The sequence below is a fragment of the Salvelinus sp. IW2-2015 genome, linkage group LG27, assembly GCF_002910315.2.
Source record: "Salvelinus sp. IW2-2015 linkage group LG27, ASM291031v2, whole genome shotgun sequence".
NCBI classification, from domain to species: Eukaryota; Metazoa; Chordata; class Actinopteri; order Salmoniformes; family Salmonidae; genus Salvelinus; species Salvelinus sp. IW2-2015.
In genome coordinates, this window is record NC_036867.1 from 5,910,736 (window position 1) to 5,926,226 (window position 15,491).

A 15,491-nucleotide genomic window follows, 5' to 3' on the forward strand; every position below is an offset into this window, starting at 1 on the left:
TAAACACTGCAGAGAGGATAGAAGGCTATTATTTTCATCCATTTCACTTGAACAAGAAACAAAACAAAGGAACAAAAGAGCATACAGTTTCCTCATGGTTATTGTTTCCTGTTTTGAGGCCGATTGATTCCATTTCCACTCACTTAGAGTGTAAAACATACACAATTTTGCAGCGCTCTAATTTCATTACCTTGCCTCTCATCAGGGAATAACCTTGTTAAGGCGTGAAGCGATACAACATTATGTTTTGTAATAAAAAAATAATTAGACGGCAAACAAAACATCTGTAGCGTCAACATATTTCTAACATGTAACAACATCATCAACGAGAGAATGTGAATAGATAACAAATGTCTGTTCCACAGGGGCTTGGCATGGCAACGCATTCTAATGGCTCCATTTCCAATACTGCATCATGTCAATATCATTGAAACTGAGCATGCCGCCCACAACACCCACACAAATATAGTGAAGGGACTGTAGCCAAGTGTCTTGCTTGAGGGGGAGCACATTGTAAATGCATGGGGCGTGCTGGACTGAGCACAACAAAGGGGCCATGAGAGCACACACACAGGGCCTAATGTATGGAGAGAGAGGTCAGCCGGGGTCGGCGTACATTTATAGCGAATCACAAGGCCCCAAACACAGCTGTGTGGCCCTGCAGGAAATACAGCAGTCAGTTGGAATTAGCTTCACGACGCGACCTGAGGACAGCACACATACTGTAATCAGCTACTGTGTGTGTGTGTGTGTGTGTGTGTGTGTGTGTGTGTGTGTTTTGATCCAAACCACACAGTAGCGACTTTGAAAAACAGGGGTTATAAATAAACCATTTGTAGGGGATAGAAAAAGCCAAAAAGAGAGTTTATAAAAACATGAGACGGTTATCAACACCACCAACCTGCAGAATGTCCTTGTTAGAAGAAGCCCCTCCGGTGGCCAGCACTCGAGTTCCTGGAACTGAAGAGAGAATTGTGACATCAGTGACACCGCTGATGAGACATTTATGACAGAAGTTTTGCTACTGCAGCAGTGAGTAATCGTTGACGTTTGACTGCATGTTGAGTTTAGAGGCAGAGAGAGAGGGAATGCGAGAGAAAGAGAGTTTATGAACATAAGCACTTGAAATACTACTGTCATGCATTTTTGTACTTTCTTATGCGACTTGAAATTGGCCTCTTTAAAGAGCTCTTCACAAGTGTCAAGAGAGAACTGAGAATACCGAAAAATATGAAACAATGTCCGCAACTGATATGCTCCCAACAGTGATTTATTTGTGAGATCAGAACATGGACAACATGGAGATTATAATGGGCCAATGGACCCTTCGCTTAGCCCCGACCCAGAATTTTGGCCAACCAATCGTAGAGCTCCAATGGATAGCAACTGTTGTCAAGTCCGACACCTCAGACAAGTTCAAGCTCATGTTTGAAACACATGAAAGCAGTGAGGAAAACTCATTTTCTTAATTATAATTATTTATTTTTTAATGGCTAAATAATTGAACAGTGCATCAGGAGTACTTGCTACTGTGATTCCTAAAATGCAGAGCCTGTTGGGAGTATTTTCGAATCTGAAATTATACATTTGTTACATGGTTTGCTAGCTCAGACATTATCATTGACCATCAAACGTTGCTAAAGCTAGCTAGCTAGCTAGCCACTTAATATACGTTAGCTAGCTAAGTTAGCCAAGTTATTAATACAACTCCCATCTGCTGTCGTCATCCGAAAAGGATTTGAGAGCACTAGTTTACTCCGAAAGTGGTTGTAGCTAGCTTTGACTACATGTTGACACTGGCTAGCCACACTACAAACATAATTTTAGCAGGTTCCCGTGAAGCAATTCCAATGACAGTCCACCACAACATATCCAAGAGTTTCCTGATTTAGCTAGGGGTTGTCTGTGTTTAATTGTGTATTGTAACGACCCTGGGTTTATAAGCGCGGAAATCGACTCTGCCGCACGAGCATGCTTTTGCGGCACAGTCGATAGCGCTGGACTTCGGGCTAGAAGGTCGAGGGTGTTTCTGTATGATATGTCGGATTAAGGAATAAAGACAGACACCAATGTTAAGTTCAATAGCCTTGTTAAGCATTGTACAAGTCCCTACGCGTGGAGTCTGGGGAACAGTCCAACTAGTCGATTACCTATCAACTAGACTCCGTAACATCATCCTTTTCAATAGAAAGTGCAAACATAACGGCATAACATTGAGTTCTTAACAGTCAAGTCATAACAATTGAAAAGCATGACATTTTCTTTTTACTTCAGCTGTCATCTTCCTTTTTTAATATTTTTTTACATTTTTWAATATTTTTTTAATTAACAGACAACAAGTTAAGTCTCTTGCTTACAGAGTAAGCCTGTCCGGTGGCTTGCACAGCCGACCCACCCGTGAGTAAGTATTGGCTCTGACAGGGGTAGGATTAGGGCCACGAGCTGGAGAGTTTGGTGGGGTAGAAGCTTCACCTTCAGTTGGCTCATGTCTCAATTCTGCACCCCTTACCCTTAGGCCTGGACTGTGATCCAGCTCATCTAGGTAGTGTTGGCATGTTTCTGTTTGTCTGCTCTGCTACGCGCAGATCCACCCGATTGCGACGATAGAGGGAGCCACCAACATCCACCAGGTAAGAACGTGGTGCAACTCTCTGTAGGCATGTGCCCAGCCTCCAAAGTCCTGTGTGGTCTCCCGGCAGCGGTTTCATCCTTATAGTTTCACCCACCTCCAGCTCTGGTAGGTCTCGAGCAGTCGGTCGTAAAGCACTTAGCGAGCTGCTTTCTGTGACGCAGTTTGTCCGTGACGCCAACCATGACGCAGGGCTCAAGTAGCTTGTTAGCTACGGGGATAGTAGTCTTCAGACGTCTGGACAGAAGGCGTTGTGCTGGGCTGCTGTCCATGTTTTCGGTGGTGTGTTCCTCCACTGTAAGATCGCTTTCCATGGGTCGTTGCTGTCGCGCAAGGCCCTGCTTAACAGGTTTTTTGCAATCTTGACAGCTGATTCTGCCTTGCCATTTGCTTTTGGGTGTCTTGGAGAGGAGGTCACGTGGTCAAACTCCCATTCTGAGGCGAAACGCTTGAACTGTGCAGTGAATTGTGGGCCATTGTCCGTGATTACCTTGTCAGGCTGACCTTGCCTTGCAAACTGCGCCTTGCAGCGCTTTATGACCGTCTCTGCAGACAAGTCAGGAGCAGTTCAATTTCCCAAAAGTCAGAGTAATGATCAACGAGGAGAAGATAGTCCTTTTGTCTGTGGCTGAATAAGTCCATGCTGATGATTTGCCAGGCCCTTGTGGCAGTTCGTGTGACATCATGGTTTCCTTTTGCGTGTTCATGCGTACTCGTTGCATGTGGTACAGTTGCTGACAAAGTCTTTAATTTCTGCTTGCATGTTTGGCCAGTATAATGTTTCACGAGCCTGACGGTAGCCATGCGTACCTCCAACGTGACTGGAGTGTATGCGGGTAAGCATCTCTGGACGTAGTGATTTGGAATAATGACCTTCTGACCTCTGAACAAACGCCATTTTGCACACTGATCTCATCTCGAAAGGTCCAGTATTCTCTCACTGTGAAAGGTGTCTCCTCTTTCAGATATGGCCAACCTGCGAGAGCCATGGACTTCAGTGACTGTAGGTGTTCGTCCTTGTCAGTATGTTGCCTGATCTGGGCTAGGCGTGATCTGTGACGTTTAAGTAGTCTGCCTGATTGATCTGTTGAACATCTTGTTGTTCCTGTTGTAGCGAACAGATGGCCTGCCGCTGATAGGCAGTGCTCTACCTGTACATTGTGCTGTTGCCCTGCTCAGTGTGTCGCTGATGTACATCTCAGGTCCTGGCTTGTAAATGACTTCAGGCTGTAGTTTTGCAGAGTCAGGAGCATACTTTGAAGCCTCTTGGGCGCATTGAGGAGAGGTTTACTGAATATGGCAATGAGTGGTTTGTGTCAGTTTCAGCGGTGACCAGCTCTCGACCATATAAGTAGTGATGGAATCGCTGGCAGGAGAAGACGATGCTGAGGCACTCTTTCTCAATTTGTGCATAGTTTTGTTCGGTGGGGGTGAGCGCTCTCGAGGCAAACGCAACGGGCTGGCCTTCCTGCATAAGGCAGCATCCAAGTCCCCTTTGGCTAGAGTCGCTCTGGATTGTGACAGGCTTCGTGACGTCGTAGTAGCGCAACACTGGCATGGATGAAGCCAGAGTTTTCATCTCCTGCCTGCGGCCTCGTGCTTGGGTAGCCAGTGCCATGGTGTGTCTTTGTCCAGCAACCGGCGCAGAGGCTCACAGACTGCATAAGGTTGGCATGAACTTTGCAAGATAGTTTGCAAAGCCGATGAGACGCTGTACTCCTTTTGCATCCGACGGGTTTGGCATGTCGAGGATCGCTTGGACCTTGTCTGGGTCCGGCTTCAGGCCTTTTGCCGAGAGAATGTGGCCATGGAAGTGGACGTCTTTCACCTTGAACTGCAGCTTCTTCAGGCCAAGACGAAGCTTAACTGATCGCAGCGCTCCATCAGTGCCAGGAGCTTCACATCGTGGTCGCGTTCTGCTTCTTCGTCTGTTTCACCACAGCCTATGATCAGGATATCATCGGCGATGGGTTCAAATGCCCTTGAGCCAGCCAGTAACTCGTGCTGCTTGCGTTGGTATACCTCAGGCGCCATGAGACACCAAACGGGAGCTTGAGCCAGCGTTTCCGACCCCAGGGGGTCCAGAAGGTAGTCATGAAGCTGCTTTTTCTCGTCCAGCTTGCATTGAAGGAATGCATCTCGGCATCCACCAAGGGTAAAAATCCTGGCCTTGGGAAGCTTATGAGGACATCCTCTAGTGTCGCATGATGTAGTGGTCGTTTTCAGTGCTTGGTTCAGATGCTTTGGGTCGATGCAGACCCTCAGCTTCTCTTTCACTAGACCATATTGCTGATCCAGTCAGTTGGTTCAGTCACAGATGTCATGTGGCCATCGGCCTCATACTTGTCCAGCTGGGCCTTCACAGCCACTTTCATTGCAATGGGCACATTGCGAGGAGCATACTGGACTGGAGTAATGCTCTCATCCACTTCAAAGTGTACTCCCCAGGCACTGATTCAACGGGCATGTTGAATACATCGTCATATCTGCTGAGTAGTTGTTCTTTGGACAGGGGTCCATGCTGGACATGATCCACAATGTGCAGGTCATTTGGTACAGTGAACTGCATCAGTTCCCAGGCGTTCGCATGTAGAGCCTGAGAGGAGAGGATTTTGACTGGTTTTCACAATCTCAAACTCCAGCTTGTGTGTTGCGTCCCCGAATAACACATTCGGTCTCAAAGGTGCCCATAGAGCTCATTAGTTCTCCTGAGTACAGCTTTAGTCTAGTATCGCTGGGCAATAGATGTGTGTCAGGTGCCAGATTGGTTTTGTCTTTGTAGCTCATTACGTTGCATGTAGCACCCGAATCCAGTTGACAATTGTTGTTGCTTGTTGTGTAATCGTAGTGTCACAACCATTTCTTCCCTCTTGAGTGTACAGCCCCAATGGATTCATGCATGTAAATGTCACTTTCACTGTTCAGCTCTAACATTGAGTAACATCATCAACACAGTGAATCTTGCCCTCACTCACCTTCTTTTGCTTTTGAGACACACTTTTGCAAGTGATTATTAGTTCCACAAGCTCTGCATGGTTTTCCGTAGGCAGGGCAGTGTCTTTTGCCACGTGTGTGTGTATTCCCACAGTATTTACATGCTCGGGGCTCTCTGTGTTCACCGTTCGTGGTGAATTACTCTGCGTCGATTGGTTTTGTCTGAATGTCTGCCTAGCAAGCACGTGAACAGTATCAACGTCGGAGCGTGGGTTTCCGTTTCCATTGCTCTCATTCTCATGTCAGTGACTTCAGCAGTGCGGCACATTTCGATGGCAGTTACTAATGTTAAGCCTCTCTCTCTCAGTAGACGCCGGCGCGTTATTCTCATTTGCAATTCCCAGTACTATTTTGTCACGAATCAGTTCATCTTTCAATCCCCGTTATTCACAAGTGGCGGATTTCTCTCTCAAACGGGTTACAAAGTTGTGTACTGACTCACCCTCTTCCTGTTTGCAGCTTCCGAAACGAACCGCTCGTAAATGACGTTTCTGGCGGGTTTGAAGTAATTCTCCAATGCATCCAATATAGCCTTTGCATCACACTGTTGTCGTGCCGTGAGGGTGAGATTGTGCGGTAGATATGCTGCATTCACTGTCCATTAAACTCCTCAGAGTTGCCGCTTGTACTCGTTGGTTTCTCATGTAGACCGGTCGCCAGCGCATAGTTCCTCGAATTCATCCCTGAAGTTGTCCAATTGTATTGCCAGTCCCCTGTGAGAACCATGAGATTTGGGTGCGGGAATGTTCGTGCCATAGCAATGGAATTAGGAGATTCTTTGCCTTCAGTCATGAATAAGGTAGTGATGCTAGTAGCCAGCTAACAACGAAGTTTGATCAGTGTGTGAGTAGGAGACGGCTTGTGTTCGCATATGGGAACGTAACTGCGGCCCCTATACTAGTACTTAGCTACAAAAATAACAAACGTGTTGTTTTCCGACAGCCACTTCTGATACCATGTTTCTGTATGATATGTCGGATTAAGAATAAAGACAGAACACCAATGTTAAGTTTCAATAGCCTTGTTAAGCATTGTACAAGTCCCTACGCGTGGAGTCTGGGGAACAGTCCAACTAGTCGATTACCTATCAACTAGACTCCGTAACAGAGGGTTCGAGACCTGCTCCCTGCTTGTTTCATTACAGTATTAAAAACAGTTTGAGATCATTGTGAGTGGATTTTGCCAGTGGTTAGAAGGGTGACTTGTTCTCCTAGGTTGCAATAGTAACCAAGGGGTGCTTAGCAAAGGGTCAATTGGAAGATGAGTATGATACTTTTAAGGAGATGAGAAACTACGTTGCCCCTCTATCGTCAATGGGCTGCGTGGTGCATTCTGGGTACACTCCGACAGGAGATCTCTCCAAGGAGTTAATTGGGAGCTAGCACAAAAACACAACATGAGAACGAATTACGTGAACAAGAAGCTCAACCTTACATTAAGTAAAATAGCAGGTTTACTTGTAAGGATTACTTACTGCTGCGTAAGTACTCCTAACCTGCTACAAAAAAGTTACTTCAGCATTGCACCGTGAAAAGAGGAATTCCCTTCTTGACTCATAACCTGAATTTTAGAAAGTATTGCGTGACGATTAGCTTAGCAACCGCAGCATGACAACGTGATTTGTGGAAACTGCTGGGCAGAGCGTTATACGTTTCTCCATACATTTCCCGCTGAGATTCTTATCTCCTCCGTTTCTAATATCTTTGCAGGTGTCACGTTCCTGACCTGTTTTCTGTTGTTTTGTATGTGTTTGACGGTCAGGGCGTGAGTTTGGGTGGGTAGTCTTTGTTATGTGTTTCTGTGTTGGTTTAAGGGTGACCTGATATGGCTCTCAATTAGAGGCAGGTGGTTTTCATTTCCTCTGATTGAGAGCCATATTAAGGTAGGTGTTTTCACTTTGATTGTTGTGGGTGGTTGTCTCCTGTGTCAGTGTCTGTATGTTACGCCACACGGGACTGTTTTCGGTTTTGTTTGTTCATTCGTTTTATGTAGTCAGTTTTCCTGTTATTGCGTTCTTCGTGTTWCATGTAAGTTCGTCGCACCAGGTCTGTCTACTTCGTTTGTTGTTTTGTAGTTTGTTTAAGAGTATTTCGTTTCGTCTTTTGTCTTGTTAAATAAATATTATGTCATCATACCTAGCTGCGTATTGGTCCTCCGATCCTTCTCTCCTCTCCTCGTCTGAGGAGGAGGAAGATCTAGAAAACCGTTACAGCAGGAAGGTTCCATAGCCGGGTTGGTTGTTTAACGGCAAAACAGAAGGGGTTGGCTTAGATTGTTGACAACATGTAAAGTATATTTCGTCTCCAAATGTTTATTGAAAACATAACTGTGCACAATGAGCAATTGTTGTCTCTCAAATACATTGTTATGTTGCTGGTATCAAGAACTAGCTGAAACGAGCCACCTAAGATTCCCCGCATTGCAGCTTTTTGTCATTGTTGTGTGTTATCTGACCGTTCAGAATCATAACATCACACGGCTTTCAGCCCCAACGATGCGCGTTGTCAGCCAACCCATCTATAGGATCTGTATAGTTGACCCAGAGGCTCAAATAGACATTTCATCAATTGTTCCAGTCTATTGTTCCAGTCTAGAGTATTTCACTCCTGCATTGTGATCTTCTAATCTATACTAAATGAAAGAGAGAGTGCTAATTCAATACCAGTTCCAGCAAGATTCATCACAACAGGGTAGAAGGGTAGGTTCATTGCAATTGGAGTGACAGTCTACAGACCTCCAGAAACTGAGTAAGAGATCCTTACTGGAGCATACTCCTCTGTCCAACAACACCATAAAGACTTACTAGAGCATACTCCTCTGTCCCACAACATATATAAGACTTACTGGAGCATACTCCTCTGTCCAACAACACATAAGGACTTATATGAGCATACTCCTCTGTCCCACAACTATAAAAGATTACTGGAGCATACTCCTCTGTCCAGCAACATATAAAGACTTACTAGAGCATACTCCTCTGTCCAACAACATATAAAGACTTACTGGAAGCATACTCCTCTGTCCAACAACATATAAAGACTTACTGGAGCATACTCCTCTGTCTACAACATATAAAGACTTACTGGAGCATACTCCTCTGTCCAGCAACATATAAAGACTTACTGGAGCATACTACTCTGTCTAACAACATATAAAGACTTACTGGAGCATACTACTCTGTCTAACAACATATAAAGACTTACTGGAGCATACTCCTCTGTCCAGCAACATATAAAGACTTACTTGAGCATGCTCCTCTGTCCAGCAACATATAAAGACTTACTGGAGCATGCTCCTTTGTCCAACAACATATAAAGACTTACTGGAGCATACTCCTCTGTCCAGCAACATATAAAGACTTACTGGAGCATATTCCTGTGTCCAACAACATAAAAGACTTACTGGAGCATACTCCTCTGTCCAGCAACATATAAAGACTTACTGGAGCATATTCCTTGTCCAAACACATATAAAGACTTACTGGAGCATACTCCTCTGTCCAACAACATATAAAGACTTACTGGAGTATACTCCTCTGTCCAGCAACATATAAAGACTTACTGGAGCATACTCCTTGTCCAACAACACATAAAGACTTACTGGAGCATGCTCCTCAGTCCCACAACATATAAAGACTTACTGGAGCATACTCCTCTGTCCAGAACATATAAAGACTTACTGGAGCATACTCCTCTGTCCAGCAACATATAAAGACTTACTGGAGCATACTCCTTGTCCAACAACACATAAAGACTTACTGGAGCATACTCCTTTGTCCAACAACACATAAAGACTTACTGGAGCATACTCCTCTGTCCAACACATGAAGACTTACTGGAGCATACTCCTCTGTCCAACACAAGACTTATTTATACAGTAGCCTGTACTGCATGCCATCTTTCCCATCGTGGGTGTCGAAACTCATGCAAATACGCAATACATGACTACAATATATATATATTTCCATAAGGCTCCACATGAAACGTGTTAACAGCGTGAAATTGAAATTTGTTCAGCAATCTTTGTTTCAGGTGGTTTTACTGGAGCATTATTATAATATATACTGTGGTGAGACGGAATTGGCTCTCCCGTGTACACTATTAAAAACAGTCACGCCGGCCGATGTTAGCCTTGGGGTGTCAATCTGAATGAAATGGATCCCCAGTATGCCTTCCCCAATTGATTTGTTGCTTTGTTTTGCCTCCCTCAATGACGAGACGTACTGAAGGTCGGATCTGTAGAAAATAAAGCAACTCAAAGTATGGAGAGAGGGGGAGAAGGAAAATAGGCTAAGCGCCAAAAAGCGTCTAAAATGACAGTAGCAACAGGGGTTTTGATGTAGGGATTTCCCCCCACTACATAAGAGAGAAAGCCTGGTTAAACCATACGGAATCCTGGGCAAAATCTGTTTTGATGTCAGGCTATAACGAAGATACATTTGCGTTTTTCTTCATGCACATTTCTTATCTATGACAAGGGGTTGCTAGAAGCACCATAACACTATGAGGAAAAGTGTAGTCTAAAATCTATAATGACATTTTCTACAATCATTCCTCACCAATGTCTTGGAACACCTGGGGCGTCATTGGATAGAACATGTTGAATAGTGCATCTCTCAGTCAGGTAAAGTACAGCATAAACCAGAAAACACCCATGTCCTGTCAGTGAGGTATTGGCACATCCATTTCCTTAGCATGTTACACTCTGCATCACTGCACCGGTCTTCTCACAGATCAATACACTGTTGCATAAACAGACACACACAGACACACACAGTCTCTCTTTCCCTCTCTCTCTCTCACACACACACACGACCTTGGCCCTTGTCATAGAGTGGGCGTTACTAAGTCTGGCATATGCAGGGCACTGGGTTCCCCCCACCTATATGCCTGCTGCTATCCTGCCTGTACGGTGACTGTATGTAAATAACACCCGCTCCACTCCTCTCTGCTCACCACATAGGGATCTGATTAAGATCTACCTGTATAGATCTGCATTCATCAAATATTCATGAAGGCCGCTTGCATTCCTTGTGCATGGACACTATATATACAAACGTATGTGGACACCTCTTCAAATTAGTGGATTCGGCTAATTAAGCCACACCCATTGTTGAAAGGTGTATAAACTCAAGCACACAGCCATGCAATCTCCATAGGCAAATATTGGCAGTAGAATGGCCTTATTGACGAGCTCAGTGACTTTCAACGTGGCACCGTCATAGGATGCCACCTTTCCAACAAGTCAGTTTGTCAAATTTCTGCCCTGCTAGAGCTGCCCCGGTCAACTGTAAGTGCTGTTATTGTGAAGTGGAAATGTATAGGAGCAACAGCGGCTCAGCCGCGAAGTGGTAGGCCACACAAGCTCACAGAACGGGACCACCGGGTGCTATAGCGCGTAAAAAGCGCATCTGTCCTAGGTTCCAACACTCACTACCGAGTTCCAAACTGACTCTGTAAGCAACTTCAGCACAAGAACTGTTCGTCGGGAGCTTCATGAAATGGGGTTTGATGGCGAATCAGTCCCAAGCAAGCCTAAGATCACCATGCACAATGCCACGCGTCGGCTGGCTTGGTGTAAAGCTCGCCACCATTGGACTCTGGAGCAGTGTAAACGCGTGATGAATTACGCTTCACTATCTGGCAGTCCGATGGACGAATCTGGGTTTGGCGGATGCCAGGAAAACACTACCTGCCCGAATGCATAGTGCCAACTGTCAAGTTTGATGGAGGAGGATTAATGGTCTGGGGCTGTTTTCCATGGATCGGGCTAGGCCCCTTAGCTCCAGTGAAGTGAAATCTTAACGCTACAGCATGCAATGGCATTCTAGATGATTCTGTGCTTCCAACTTTGTGGCAACAGTTTGAGGAAGGACCTTTCCTGTTCCAGCATGACAATGCCCCTGTGCATAAATCGAGGTCCAGAAATGGTTTGTCGAGATCGGTGTGGAAGATCTTGACTGGCCTGCCCAGAGCTCTGACCTCAACCCCATTGAACGCCTTTGGGATGAATTGGAACGCCCGACTGAGAGCCAGGCCTAATCGCCCAACATCAGTGCCCGACCTCACTAATGTTCTTATGGCTGAATGGAAACAAGTCCACGCAGCAATGTTCCAACATCTAGTGGAAAGCCTTCACAGAAGAGTGGCGGCTGTTATAACAGCAAAGGGGGGGTACTCCATATTAATGCCCATGATTTTGAAATGAGATGTTCGACTAGCAGGTTTTTTTATTGTTTTAATTAACCTTTATTTAACTAGGCAAGTCAGTTAAGAACAAATTCTTATTTACAATGTAGTTATTATTTACAAATTCTTATTTACAAATGTAGTGTAAATAAGAACAAATTCTTATTTACACTACACTACCAAAAGGCAAAAGGCCTCCTGCGGGGATGGGAATAAAAATAAATATAGGACAAAACACACACCATGACAAGAGAGACAACACAGTAACACATGACAACACAGGATGGTAGCAGCACAAAACATAGTACAAACATTATTGGGCACAGACAACAGCACAAAGGGCAAGAAGGTAGAGACAACAATACATCACGCAAAGCAGCCACAACTGTGAGTATGAGTGTCCATGATTGAGTCTTTGAATGAAGAGATTGAGATAAAACTATCCCGTTTGAGTGTTTTTTGCAGCTTGTTCCAGTCGCTAGCTGCAGCGAACTGAAAAGAGGAGCGACCCAGGGATGTGTGTGCTTTCGGGACCTTTAACAGAATGTGACTGGCAGAACGGGTGTTGTATGTGGAGGATGAGGGCTGCAGTAGATATCTCAGATAGGGGGGAGTCAGGCCTAAGAGGGTTTTATAAATAAGCATCAACCAGTGGGTCTTGCGACAGGTATACAGAGATGACCAGTTTACAGAGGAGTATAGAGTGCAGTGATGTGTCCTATAAGGAGCATTGGTGGCAAATCTGATGGCTGAATGGTAAAGAACATCTAGCTGCTCGAGAGCACCCTTACCTACCGATCTATGAATTATGTCTCCATAATCTAGCATGGGTAGGATGGTCATCTGAATCAGGGTTAGTTTTGGCAGCTGGGGTGAAAGCGGAGCGATTATGACAGAGGAAACCAAGTCTAGATTTAACTTTAGCCTGCAGCTTTGATATGTGCTGAGAGAAGGACAGTGTACCGTCTAGTCATGCTCCCAAGTACTTGTATGAGGTGACTACCTCAAGCTCTAAACCCTCAGATGTAGTAATCACACCTGTGGGGAAAGGGGTATTCTTCATACCTTTGTTTTGGAGGTGTTCAGAACAAGGTTAAGTGTAGAGAAAGCTTGTTGGACACTAAGAAAGCTTTGTTGTAGAGCATTTAACACAAAATCCGGGGAGGGGCCAGCTAAGTATAAGACTGTATCATCTGCATATAAATGGATGAGAGAGCTTCCTACTGCCTGAGCTCTGTTGTTTATATAAATTGAGAAGAGCGTGGGGCCTAGGATTGAGCATTGGGGTACTCCCTTGGTGAGAGGCAGTGGCTGAGAGATTTTCTGACTTTATACACTGCACTTTTTGAGAGAGGTAGTAAACCAGGCAAAAGACCCCTCAGAGACACCAATACTCCACAATAATGGAATGGTCTAACGTATGAAAAGCTTTGGCCAAGTCAATAAAAATAGCAGCACAATATTGCTTAGAATCAAGGGCAATGGTGACAACATTGAGGACCTTTAAGGTTGCAGTGACACATCCATAACCTGAGCGGAAACCAGATTGCATACTAGAGAGAATACTATAGACATCAAGAAAGACAGTCAGTTGATTATTGACAAGTTTTCCAACACTTTTGATAAACAGGGCAAAATAGAAATAGGCCTATAATAGTTAGGATCAGCTTGATCTCCCCATTTAAATAAAGGACGAACCGTGGCTGCCTTCCAAGAAATGGGAACCTCCCCAGAAAGGAGAGACAGGTTAAAAAGGTCAGAGATATGCTTGGCGATGATAGGGGCAGCAACCTTAAAGAAGAAAGGGTCTAAACCATCTGATGGTTTTTTGAGGTCAAGTTTCAGGAGCTCCTTTAGCAACTCGGATTCAGTGACTGCCTGCAGGGAGAAACTTTGTAGCGGGGCAGGGGGAAAAGAGGGAGAAGCATCAGGGATAGTCGCATTAGAAGGGGTGGGAGATGAGTAAATGTTGGACGGGCAAGGAGGCATGGCTGAGTCAAATAGGAATCCTGACTTAATGAAGTGGTGATTAAAGAGCTCAGCCATGTGCTTCTTGTCAGTAACAACCACATCATTAACTTTAAGGGACATGGGCAGCTGTGAGGAGGAGGGTTTATTCTCGAGGTCTTTAACCGTTTTCCAGAACTTCTGCTCCTTAAAGTAACTAACTTTTGGCCTTCCGGATAGCCTGAGTGCACTTATTTCTCATTTGCCTGAACAAGAGCCAGTCAGCCTGAGTATGCGTGTGCCGAACCTTTCACCAAATGCAATTCTTGAGGTGTCCACATACTTTTGGTCATGTCATGTAGTGTATATCTATCTATCTATCTTAAAGGCACATGCATCCTCATAAAGGCATAAAGGCACATGCATCCTCAATTGCATACGTATGCGCGCATGTGTGCCCACGCACTGACGCACACAGACCCACAAGCACACACACACACACACACACACAAGCATGCACTCTAAGACTAAAGACTCAACCCAGAGTAAAACGTTCTGTGGGGGAAAAAACGGCAAATATAATTTCCAAATAGAGGTGCTAGATCGAACAATCACTTGAGTTGCATGAGAATTGTACATCTGTCAGTAAGTACAGTGCAGCGCTGTAACACTACAACAGTAGCCTACATGGCGTTACAGATGATGACAGAATCCGTGTTTGTCTTGAAAGAAAGGCTCCGGTGTATAAAAATAATAGCCACTATTCTTCATAAAATGAAGCTATATGCTGTCAAAGCACTACACTACACATCGTAACTTGTATAGCTATTCCTGATGGAGGACAYCATCTTAAAGGAATGTGCCACAACAAAACATGAAGGCTATAACTGAATAMCTTAAAAACACATCGTTCCTTCCTCCTTTCCTTGAAGTTATCACTGACTTACTGTAACACAAATAGATAGGCGTAAACAACAGTGCTCGGCTATGAAAAGCAAACTAGACATTTACTCCTGATGTACTGACCTGCTGCACCCTCTACAACCACTGTGATTATTATTTGACCCTGCTGGTCATCTATGAATGTTTGAACATCTTGAAGAACGATCTGGCCTTAATGGCCATGTATTCTTATAATCTCCACCCGGCACAGCCAGAAGAAGACTGGCCACCCCTCCAGAGCCTGGTTCCTCTCTAGGTTTCTTCCTAGGTTTGTGCCTCTCTAGGGAGTTTTTCCTAGCCATTGTGCTTCTACATCTGCATTGCTTGCTGTTTGGGGTTTATGGCTGGTTCTGTATAAGCACTTTGTGACATCTGTTGATGTAAAAAGGGCTTTATAAATACATTTCATTGATTGATTGAGTTTTATCACATAGCTTTCACCAATCCAGCAATGCTAGATCAGGGATTTCTTCAAGGAAGGAAGGATGCATGTTGATAATATCCATCCACTCTATCGATGTTTCCTCAGTGGCTTGTCCTCTTTTAAGTAGCCAATGCCTTCCTCCCATTGGCTGGAACGTATCAAAGACAAGAAGCAGGGGGAGAAGAAAAGAGGGGGATACATGGTAGGAACAGGATGGCTGGATCGAAGGAGGAAGTAAATAATTCAAGGAGAACACCATGTCTGGCTGGATAATCAATGTTCCTTAGCGGTCAGGGGGATTCATTTATAAAGGCCCTTAAAGAGACTGTATGAAGAAGATATGCCCTAGGCATAATTGATTAGATTT

At 44.7% G+C, this 15,491-nt stretch overlaps 1 protein-coding gene across 2 annotated transcripts in view; it reads right to left on the minus strand.

Moving 5' to 3' along the window:
* Positions 1 to 15,491, minus strand: part of xylb (xylulokinase homolog (H. influenzae)) — a 67,420-nt gene that overhangs the window by 31,760 nt on the left and 20,169 nt on the right. For both annotated transcript variants that reach the window (XM_023972618.2, XM_023972619.2), the window contains one exon: positions 902 to 960. In XM_023972618.2, coding sequence (XP_023828386.1) covers positions 902 to 960 — 59 coding nt within the window. The remainder of the gene's footprint in view (positions 1 to 901; positions 961 to 15,491) is intronic.